The sequence below is a fragment of the Raphanus sativus genome, unplaced genomic scaffold (assembly GCF_000801105.2).
Source record: "Raphanus sativus cultivar WK10039 unplaced genomic scaffold, ASM80110v3 Scaffold3714, whole genome shotgun sequence".
NCBI classification, from domain to species: Eukaryota; Viridiplantae; Streptophyta; class Magnoliopsida; order Brassicales; family Brassicaceae; genus Raphanus; species Raphanus sativus.
The window spans coordinates 1-10,054 of NW_026619018.1; the positions used below are offsets into that span (position 1 = coordinate 1).

Sequence of the window (10,054 nt, forward strand, 5' to 3'; positions counted from 1 at the left end):
GGTCTGGCTTCGTTTTTTTCTTTTTTTCCCTCCTTCGTTTTTTTTTTTGATATCTTTGTCTAATCGTTAGTGAACACTGCGTTGCAGATTCTGGATGTTCTTGCTCACATTTTAGATCCTAGCAAGGAAATGGAATCCAAGGTGTGTTTATTATTCTCCATGTGTTAACTAGTGCTGTTAGTTTGGTTGCCGCAGGTACTTGCGGCAATAATTTTCAAAAATCTTGTTTCTTTGATTGACGCCGAGTCCTGAGTCTAACCGCCGCGGCTGAGTCTGCGTCTGTGAAACGAACAACAACCAAATGAATAGACGCAGTCGCAGATGCAGCCGCAGCTGCGGATACCAGAACCTGCGGCAACCAAATGAACAGCACTATTGTCTCATTCTTTCTCAATTGGCTTAAACTGTTTTCTCTTATATGCAGTTCTATGAAGGACCTGTGAACGGATCAAAAGCAGACTCCAGGTCTGTCTTCTTCTCTCTCTCTCTCAGCTCGTTCTGTTTTGCTGTTTTTAGTAAGTATCAAATGCTCAGTACCTGTTTTAATAAATAGAAAGGAAGCTCTGGACGCTGCTGTTATCTCTCGCCTCGTCCAAATTGCTAAAACAGCCTCTCCTAACCTTCTAAGAAAGGCAATCTCCGTCATCGAGTTTGGTACGGTCATTGATCCAACCATGGACACGATCATCTCCGAGGACATCACAGCTGTTCTTGACGTTGCTCTCCATCAGAACGTCCTTGATGGTACGTCCTTTTAATACAAACACTTTATAACAAACAACAACATATGAAGAGTTTTTTTTTTGATCAAAATGCAGAACCTGAGGATGAAGCTGAGGAGTTAGAGAAACACTTGCTCAAGCTAGAAGAAGCTGGTCTGACGATCTCATCCGCTTCGAGACTACTCACAAAACTCCTCGACTCCGAGTCGTTTCGCAAAACAGTGGACACGACGACGCGCTTCGAGGAACCGCTGAGGAAGATCCTGAGATCGAACCTCCCTCTACACTACAAAGACTGGGTCGCCTCTTGTCTCGTCAAACTCACCTCTCTCTCTCCATCTCTCAGCAAACCGATCAGCGTTGAGGTGACTCTCTACAAGACGATCCCGAGCCTGGTGGAACAAATGAGCTTCTCCTCGAGTCCAGAGGCGAAAGAAGCAGCGGTTTTGGAACTGAACAAGATAGTCTCGGAGGGAGTTCCGGAGTCGACGCAAGCTCTCGCTTCGCACGGAGGGATCGAGCCGCTGGTGAAGCTTTTAGAGGAGAGGAACGAGCGGTGTGTGGAGGCGAGTTTGTCAGTGTTGTATAACTTGAGCATGGACAGTGAGAACCATCCGGCTATTATGAGAGCAGGAGCTGTGCCTGTGTTGAGACGGATCGTTATGTCTCAGAGACCACAGTGGGAGAAAGCTTTGAGGTTACTTAGAGATTTGCCTGTTTGAGAGTGAGTTGTGTTCTTCTTGAATCAGAGCGGTCTCTGTGTTACTTAAAAGTCTATTCAAATATGAGAATAATTGCCTCATTATCGTATTGCTGTCAGTAAAAAGGTTAAAAAAGACAAGAGACACGTTCCACATAACGTGAAAAAAACGCTGAGCCACACGTGTCGCGGTCTCGTCTAGTTTAAGCAAACTCTCTCTCTACACACAGCGTTTATCATCACACTCTCTTCTCTTTCTCATTCCCTCTTCAACACAGGCTCAAATCCAATTCCGAATCTCTTAAACGGATATGGCTTTCAAAGTTACCCTCGTCTCAACATCCCCTATCGATGGCCAGAAACCCGGAACCTCTGGTCTCCGTAAGAAGGTTCGTCGATCCAAATCTCCCTCTGTAAATCGAAACCGAAATCGAGCTCGATCCGATCTGTATAGAGTTTTAAGTGAGATCAATCATATAGGCGCATTTCATTTCGATTTGTATCCATGCATTGATGATCCATATGATTATGCAGATGCGTAAATGATCAAAAACTGTGCAGATCTTCTTCGTTTCTGGATCGGTTATTACCTTTTGATTTGAGTATATATAATTGGGATGAATGTTTTAACATATAGAGCTTGACGGTTACGTGTTTGCGTTGATGTGGCATGGTGTAGATTTGATCTGTGTATAATCTTTCTCATGAATGCTGAAACTAGAGAAAGAGCGTTATTATATATGTGATTCAGATCTCTGTTGAGTATTGAAAGATCTTTGGATTGGATAACCAACTTAAATATATGAATCCACTCTCCATTGTTTGGTCTAGTCAGTCACTGCAGATATGATCAAGCTTAGCATCTTTTGGTTGTCTCTCATTGGTATTGTGGTTTGTGTAGGTGAAAGTGTTCAAGCAACCTAATTACCTGGAGAATTTTGTGCAAGCAACGTTTAATGCTCTTACTCCTGAGAAAGTCAAAGGTGAGATTTTCTTTTTCTTCTCGTTAGATATACAGTTCTTAGGCAGATATCTTCTTGTTTCTAAAAGTTAATGATTTTTTTTTTGTTTATCTGTGCAGGTGCCACGCTCGTGGTCTCTGGTGATGGTCGTTATTACTCAAAGGATGCTGTTCAGGTAAATGCAATGTGATTTCTTTTGTCTTCTTAATCTGGCTGAGTGTGTAATCAGTGTATTCCGTACTTCACATATGAAGAGGATCTCTATAAGTTGGCTAAGTCTGCAACTGTTTATCTGGTGCCTGCTATTTCAGATGACGAGTGTTTCGAGCTTCTCATTCAAATTTTTTTTTTTTTCTATCTGGACAGATCATAATTAAGATGGCAGCAGCTAATGGTGTACGACGTGTGTGGGTTGGTAAAAACACTCTGATGTCAACCCCTGCTGTATCAGCTGTGATTCGTGAAAGATCAGGGGCTGATGTGAGATTTCTTTCTCTTAACGTCATCTTTGTAGTGATATTTGAATGTATGAGTGTAAACTGTGTTGAGAGACTTACTCCAGTCTCTGGTTACAGGGATCGAAAGCAACTGGAGCATTTATCTTAACAGCAAGTCACAACCCTGGTGGCCCTACTGAGGTGCGTTCTGTCTCTATTGTGCTCTGCCCCTTTTTGTTTAGCTGCTTGTCCTGTATTCATCTATTGTCTCATATTAGTTAATTATATATCTAACTCGATAAGACTAATCGTTGACTCCCTGCCTCTTATACAGGATTTTGGAATCAAATACAATATGGAAAACGGAGGGCCTGCTCCTGAATCAATCACTGATAAGATTTACGAGAACACTAAAACAATCAAGGAGTACCCAATAGCAGCAGATCTACCCAATGTATCTAAACATTCCTCTCAGTACAACATTTTTTCCATTCTCTGTATTTTGTTTCATTCAACGTTGATCTGGTCTCTGTTTGTAAATGCAACAGGTTGATATTTCTGCAGTTGGTGTAACCAGTTTTGAGGGTCCTGAAGGAAAATTTGATGTTGAAGTTTTTGATTCCGCAGATGACTACGTTAAACTAATGAAGTGAGTCTCACTCAATTTGAGAGCATGATTCCAGAATATGCTCCCGAGTTTATGGTATCTCTATGTTTTTTTCTAAAAATATTTTCTTGCTTCCTTAAGGTCAATCTTTGACTTCGAATCCATCCGGAAGTTGCTTTCATCTCCAAAATTTACGTTCTGGTATGCAGTTTAGTTTAGTTCCTCAAACTCTTACATTTGAGCTAAGTTTGCTGACATATATTCCATCGGTTTAATGTTAATATTTTGCTTTATTTTATGAAGCTATGATGCCTTACACGGCGTTGCTGGGGCCTATGCACATCGCATCTTTGTGGAAGAACTCGGTGCGCAAGAAAGTGCCTTGTTGAACTGCGTACCCAAGGTCTTGTTTTTTTTCTAACCAAGAAATACTATTTCCTTAAATGATTACAAATAGACATCCAACCTCACCATTCACCACAATACAACATTTTTAGGAGGACTTTGGAGGAGGCCATCCGGATCCCAATCTGACCTATGCTAAGGAGCTTGTGGCACGAATGGGACTAGGTAAATCCGACACTGGAGTTGAACCTCCAGAGTTTGGTGCCGCTGCTGACGGTGATGCAGACCGTAACATGATCCTTGGTAAAAGGTAGCATACTAATGCTCTTAGATACATGCATACTTGGAACGGGTTTACAAAGTAATAATTGTATCTCTTTTTTTTGTAGGTTCTTTGTAACTCCTTCGGATTCAGTTGCCATAATTGCTGCAAATGCCATTGGAGCCATACCGTACTTCAGCTCTGGTTTGAAAGGTGTTGCAAGGTATTATACATGCAGACGTCTTTTTTTTTACTTCTACCTGATTTATGTGTACACAACCCTTTTAATATACCTTTGCCGCGTAATATTCAACTTGCACTACTTATTTTAGGAGCATGCCGACCTCAGCTGCTCTAGATGTCGTTGCAAAAAGCTTGAATTTGAAGTTCTTTGAGGTATGTATCAACATGCAACCTCTATATAGCTTTCCTCGGAACACTGTAAATTTGATAACATCTCTGATAAAATCACATATCAGGTTCCAACAGGCTGGAAGTTTTTTGGTAATCTGATGGATGCCGGGATGTGTTCCGTCTGTGGGGAAGAAAGTTTTGGAACTGGTTAGTTTCTATTTCCACACTCACACGTCTGTAAATAACTTCAAAAACAAAATCTGTACGGTTCTGAAAAAAGATGTTTCACAGGCTCCGATCATATCCGTGAGAAAGATGGGATATGGGCAGTTCTTGCGTGGATGTCCATACTGGCTCACAAGAACAAGGATAGCATTGACGGTGACACTAAACTGGTGATGGTTGAAGACATTGTCCGCCAGCACTGGGCTACCTATGGCCGTCACTACTACACTCGTTACGACTACGAGGTAACAAGTTGCTTAGTTTAATGATTGTATTATGCGGAACAAACAGCAAAAACCCTTTTGTGATATCTTGAAATGTGTCCCCAAAGAATGTGGACGCAGGTAAAGCTAAGGAGCTGATGGAGCATTTGGTCAAATTGCAATCTTCAATTCCTGAAGTCAACAAGTAACGCACGCTTCCACTTCTCTACATACCTTCACACTCATCAGTTTGGTACTCTGTATTATTCCTTTCTAATCTATTCCTCTCTTTTGATTTGATTCAGGATTGTGAAAGGAATCCGCTCGGACGTGGCGAATGTCTCCAGTGCGGATGAGTTCGAGTACAAAGATCCAGTTGACGGATCTATCTCAAAGCACCAGGGAATCCGTTACCTGTTTGAGGATGGATCACGACTTGTAAGTCCCATCTTTTTTTTTTCTTCGGTTTCGGGTCTCTTTAGGCGTATCAGCTAAGAACAAAGGAAGAGATAGTCATAATACAACACATGTTTAACATTTGATTATTCCTGACTTGTTCTATCTAAAATAAAATGAAGGTTTTCCGTCTGTCTGGAACTGGCTCGGAAGGAGCAACCATCAGACTCTACATTGAACAGTACGAGAAGGATGCTTCTAAAATAGGACGAGAGTCCCAGGAAGCTCTGTCTCCTCTGGTCAGAAAACCTTTTCAAATATCCCTCCATAAACTAAAACCAAAAGGGGTTTGCTCTCGTTGTTGTTTTGATGTGTTGTGATTGACAGGTTGACATAGCTCTGAAGCTGTCCAAGATGGAGGAGTTCACGGGCCGATCAGCCCCCACCGTCATAACCTAAGAAGGCAACGAACCCAAATCATACACTTCTGTCTGCGTCTAACGGGATACACTTTCTGTTCTCTCACTGTGTGAAATAATAATGTCTCTTGATAACTTCATATTTTCTTTTCGGAATCTTGAACAATCCTGCTTGCCGAGTTCCTGAATTATCGTGAAGAGCTTTATACGTGTATGGATTTTGTCTTTCTCGGTTTTGTTCTCTCTTGTTTTACATCTATTACTACATGATATAAGATTTTGTTATACACAAACGTTATTGCAAGTTTAATCTATTTACATAAACTTTACTGAGACCTCAACATGTTGAGGTTAGCCTCCAAGTCGGAAAGTTGAATTTACATGATGTAACCAAGAAGAATAAATACAACAACACAATCTTTCGTTGTTTTGTGCCACACAATTTAAAACAAATAATCTGAGTTAATTCAGCTAGTTATATAAAATGGTTAGGCCTTCTTGGTTGCACATTACATCAATGGGCCTCTCTCACTCTCTCTCTCACAGACATTTTTGTCGAACAGATGCCGTTCCCTCGTAAACAGTTACCGAACTAATTAAGTACTCGCTAGCTTTGTTTTTTCCGACTAATAGGAGCCAAACGAGACCCTAGCTGAGTGGTGTGAGTGAGAGCGAGAAACATGGAAGGAGTTGAGCTGGAACTAGAGAGAAGAAGCAAGTTCTTGAACAGCTTGATACAGCAGAAGAAGAAGGCTAAAGAGGAGCAGGAGCAGGAGCAGAAAGACGAGTTCAATGTCCGAGTTCGAGCTTCCGACATGCCTCTGTCAGTGCAAAAGAGGGCCTTCAGTTTGTCCCGTGAGCTCTTGAATGCTACTCCTGGAAAGGCCGACAACAAACGACTCGCTCTCGCCCTTAAAAAGGTTACATCTTTTACTTCAAAATTCGCATCTTTATTCGCATCAGGTACTGTGGAGTTAGTGTTGACACAGAATCAAGTAGTGTGCGCTAGCTAATTCTATTTGGGTACTAGGGCTACGTCTCAATTCGCATTCTTTCTGTGAACTCTGGTCTCGTTAGGTTGCATTCATTTTTGTTCCATTGTTGTGTTTTCCGTTTGTAGTAGCTTTTGTTAGTCCACTTAACTTGGCTTATTGCGAGGATGATGATGATAGTATGCATCTCTTTGTGATATAAGTCTTGGAAACTGGATGTTCTTTACTGCCTGCTTATTGAGATGGTTGTTTGAGCTGACTTTAGAGCCATGACTTGTTTCTCTGCTGTTTAATGTCCCCATGTGATTGTACATGGCTCAGGTGTTTACTTTTGAATTTGTGAAGTTCCTCAATTCCGCATATTTGAATAGAGGTAGTAGAAGGCATTATGAAAGTTGCAAACTCTTAGTGATCTTAGTGGAAGAAGAGAGGGTTTAGATTGGTTTCACAAAGTGGTTTAAGTATTAAAAAGAAATAAAAATCAGTGTTCTTATCTGTTAGCAGAGTCGCTTTCTGTTTGTATCAGTGTTTACTACTCTCTGAAGTCGGTACCGTTCTTAGCTCTAATGATTGGTGTCCGAGTCAGTTTCTATTGTTATGACTTGTACCTTTCTTGTGGTTCTCTCTTATCTCTTCGTTTTCTTCCAACTTGAGATTTTGTTCAAATGTATCAGATGTATATACGCTTTACTTTTGCTCTACTCATGAAACAAAAGTTCCTGTCTGTTCTTACCATTGCAGGACTTCGATTCTGCATATGGCCCTGCATGGCACTGCATTGTTGGGACCAGCTTTGGTTCATACGTGACTCATTCCGTTGGAGGATTCATATATTTCCAGATCGACAAGGTTTATGTTCTTCTATTCAAGACTGCTGTGGAACCTTTAGATCACCAATGAGAATGTTGATCATGTATTATTTATTCACGCTATTTATTTTCAAGTTTGATGTGTTAATCAATATCCTAGACAAAATCTTTGATGCAAATGAAGAATAGGTTTGTGATTCGTGTTGTGTAATTACAAATGAACTTTGATAAGTATGTTCTTTAGAAACTTCTCTTTTCTGGTACTGAGTAAGTTATTGTAAGAACTCATCCACAAAATTACAAACTAAGCAAAGAAAGAAGAGGAGGTTTATTAGGGGTCATAATCACCTATTTTTGGTGGACATATATTATAGAATCTGAAACAACAGTGTATAACATTCAAGTCGTAGGCAAATTTCAAAAGCTTCAAATGATGTTTTTATATATACATTATCCCTTCTATTAATACAAATTGACCGCGGTTCCCTCCAACTTCTCTCTCTCTCTCTCTTCACATCACACAACATTTAGCTGGTCCCTTTGGATCCGCCCTAGCTTCCTCGGTACCTGGAGAAACAAGACTTCGATTAGAAGCCTGATGGTTCCAAGACTTTATCATAAAACCGTGTTACAGAAATTACCTTCCGGGGGTTGAGCTAGCTTGCGGTTATGGGAAGTCATCATTTCTTTTTTCAGCTTAATCAGAATGTCCTCCATTGTGTATTCTCGCCTCCAGTTTGCGAGCATAGGGAAGAGGCTCGGTTCAACCTGAATCATACATTTAAGTTGTTATACATATAACACCAAGGATATCAGTGAATGAATGAAGTGAGAGAGCTTACGACTCCAGTTTCGGGGTTGACACAAGCCATGTTGATCCGGGTCTGGAACCTGACAGTTGGTGGACTTTCAGGGTATTCCTTGCCACAGAAGAGCTTCAGCTGGAAGATTTTCCCTTCGTATGCAGTCTGTTATTCGTTCATCACCAAGCAAACAAACACCATTAATCTTCTCAAAAACCAAAACCCATAAGCATACATACAGCAAGCAATTTTCTTTCTTGTGCTAAGCATTTTACTCAATAATGGTCAAGAAATGTAGCCAAAGACCATTTGTAGTAAAGCAACATATCCAAAACTTATAGATCATTTCAACTAGAAGCCCCACGTAGGGGTGGACAAGAGGCAAAAGAAGGCTCTTAAGCATCCAAATTATGATCAACATCATCAAAACCCAAAAGCAGAAACCATTTTTTTTCCCTTTGTCCACCGCTAATCAATAGTGGTCATGAAAATGTAGCTAAAGAGCATTTGGAGCAAAACAATCTCAGACGATGCAGCTTAAAGTAATGGATCATTTCGAAGAAAAGCTAATTACTTTAGGGCACAGAGATATAACCCCAAAACATAGGGACAAAAAGTAGAAGAAGACTAAAAACTGTGATCAACATGAGCCTTACTCTACCTACCAATCCTCTCCCAAAAAAGTGTTTAAAAATTGCATCTTTAATCAATCAAACGCAGAGACAGAGACAAAAGTGTTCAACTTTGCATCTTTAAACAAACAATCAAACACAGAGAGAATATTGGGAACAATACATTGTGAGGGCCGAGAATGGTGCCAGTCCAGGACTGCATATAGATATCATCAGCATCGTCCATTCCATAGCTTACCGTACCATCTCCGATCCCTTTCTCACCTCTCTCTAGCTCCTCCAACAATCTAAAGTTCCTCGGCACTACACCAAAACACCAAAGGCAGATTCATCAATCAAATCAAATCCTACACCAGATTCTTAAAATCGGAGAACGTGGATCCGGTCACATTCTGTTCGAATCGTGCCGATACGGAAACCCTAGATCCGAAAATCAAATTGACGAGAGGGATTGAATGGGAGAGATTGAAGGGACTTACCGACGACCTTAGCTTCCTCCGTAGTCATGGTCTGGATCGTGCAAGAGTTTCAGGTGAAATGATAAGGTTAGGTGTGTGTGTGTGTGAGAGAGAAATCAACAATCAATAGCTAAAGAGAGAGAGAAGGTGGATAGAGAGAGAGAGGGAGACTGTTCACCATAAGGATTGGAAGCAAAATGATGCAGATGCTTTTTTATCAACTTCAATCATTAATGTGGGGGAATATTAAAATATATTTTAAGTAAGTAATTTGGGTGTTGGCTATTTCTCAAACTTTTTTTTTTTTAAAGTTGAATCCAAAAAGCAGATCAATTTACTACTATTGTACAAAATATTCCACGATTTCTAAAAATTCTCTTTTTAATTTTTCTTTTTGACAAAGAAAATATTATATTACAATTAATTTAATTTTGGTTAGTTGAGATGCCATATGTAGTTATGTACTCACTCCATTATTTACCAAATACTTTATTTGATAGAAAGTATTAATGGAATGTGTAATTGCATCTATCTTATTAAAACAGAAACATTCTATTGGACCTAACATTTATTTTGTAAATTTTTAAATTAAATACATCTTTATACTTTATAGTTAAACATACATTTAATCACTAATGTTCCTTTCTTTATACTATTATCCATGTTTCCAAACAATATACTTATTTTTTTATACTACTATCAGTGTTTCCAAACCATATACTTATTTC

General features: G+C 39.9%; 4 protein-coding genes across 4 annotated transcripts; 3 read left to right on the forward strand and 1 right to left on the reverse strand.

Annotated features, from left to right (window-relative positions):
- The first annotated feature begins 63 nt into the window (after window positions 1-63).
- LOC130506836 (U-box domain-containing protein 39-like) lies at window positions 64-1,527 on the forward strand. The gene is made up of 4 exons (XM_057001529.1): window positions 64-141; window positions 425-465; window positions 554-744; window positions 819-1,527. Exons 1-4 carry the CDS (start codon window positions 130-132, stop codon window positions 1,442-1,444), a joined length of 870 nt encoding a protein of 289 aa, XP_056857509.1. The 5' UTR covers window positions 64-129; the 3' UTR covers window positions 1,445-1,527.
- A 57-nt stretch (window positions 1,528-1,584) lies between these two features.
- LOC130506835 (probable phosphoglucomutase, cytoplasmic 1) lies at window positions 1,585-5,925 on the forward strand. Its single transcript, XM_057001528.1, has 18 exons — window positions 1,585-1,811; window positions 2,324-2,405; window positions 2,504-2,559; window positions 2,751-2,864; window positions 2,960-3,022; window positions 3,156-3,275; window positions 3,370-3,470; window positions 3,570-3,629; window positions 3,732-3,831; window positions 3,926-4,083; window positions 4,163-4,258; window positions 4,368-4,431; window positions 4,515-4,596; window positions 4,681-4,859; window positions 4,946-5,022; window positions 5,123-5,255; window positions 5,396-5,512; window positions 5,601-5,925. Exons 1-18 carry the CDS (start codon window positions 1,734-1,736, stop codon window positions 5,670-5,672), a joined length of 1,752 nt encoding a protein of 583 aa, XP_056857508.1. The 5' UTR covers window positions 1,585-1,733; the 3' UTR covers window positions 5,673-5,925.
- Window positions 5,926-6,132: 207 nt separating this feature from the next.
- Window positions 6,133-7,664, forward strand: LOC130506838 (dynein light chain 1, cytoplasmic-like). Its single transcript, XM_057001531.1, has 2 exons — window positions 6,133-6,552; window positions 7,366-7,664. Exons 1-2 carry the CDS (start codon window positions 6,313-6,315, stop codon window positions 7,522-7,524), a joined length of 399 nt encoding a protein of 132 aa, XP_056857511.1. The 5' UTR covers window positions 6,133-6,312; the 3' UTR covers window positions 7,525-7,664.
- Window positions 7,665-7,760: 96 nt separating this feature from the next.
- LOC130506837 (ubiquitin-conjugating enzyme E2 variant 1A) lies at window positions 7,761-9,537 on the reverse strand. Its single transcript, XM_057001530.1, has 5 exons — window positions 9,348-9,537; window positions 9,032-9,171; window positions 8,276-8,401; window positions 8,075-8,201; window positions 7,761-8,000 (listed from the first exon to the last, which is right to left on the reverse strand). Exons 1-5 carry the CDS (start codon window positions 9,373-9,375, stop codon window positions 7,945-7,947), a joined length of 477 nt encoding a protein of 158 aa, XP_056857510.1. The 5' UTR covers window positions 9,376-9,537; the 3' UTR covers window positions 7,761-7,944.
- Window positions 9,538-10,054: the final 517 nt, after the last annotated feature.

Excerpts from the sequence above, each read along its gene's own strand:
- LOC130506836 (XM_057001529.1), top strand. Across the intron at positions 466-553 it reads GGATCAAAAGCAGACTCCAG|AAAGGAAGCTCTGGACGCTG; the intron begins GTCTGTCTTCTT and ends TTTAATAAATAG. Across the intron at positions 745-818 it reads CCATCAGAACGTCCTTGATG|AACCTGAGGATGAAGCTGAG; the intron begins GTACGTCCTTTT and ends ATCAAAATGCAG.
- LOC130506835 (XM_057001528.1), top strand. The coding sequence starts at position 1,734 with ATGGCTTTCAAAGTTACCCTCGTCTCAACATCCCCTATCGATGGCCAG. Across the intron at positions 2,406-2,503 it reads TACTCCTGAGAAAGTCAAAG|GTGCCACGCTCGTGGTCTCT; the intron begins GTGAGATTTTCT and ends TTATCTGTGCAG. Across the intron at positions 3,276-3,369 it reads TAGCAGCAGATCTACCCAAT|GTTGATATTTCTGCAGTTGG; the intron begins GTATCTAAACAT and ends TAAATGCAACAG.
- LOC130506838 (XM_057001531.1), top strand. The coding sequence starts at position 6,313 with ATGGAAGGAGTTGAGCTGGAACTAGAGAGAAGAAGCAAGTTCTTGAAC. Across the intron at positions 6,553-7,365 it reads TCGCTCTCGCCCTTAAAAAG|GACTTCGATTCTGCATATGG; the intron begins GTTACATCTTTT and ends TTACCATTGCAG.
- LOC130506837 (XM_057001530.1), bottom strand. The coding sequence starts at position 9,375 with ATGACTACGGAGGAAGCTAAGGTCGTCG. Across the intron at positions 8,402-9,031 it reads CCATTCTCGGCCCTCACAAT|ACTGCATACGAAGGGAAAAT; the intron begins GTATTGTTCCCA and ends AACGAATAACAG. Across the intron at positions 8,001-8,074 it reads GCTAGCTCAACCCCCGGAAG|GTACCGAGGAAGCTAGGGCG; the intron begins GTAATTTCTGTA and ends TTGTTTCTCCAG.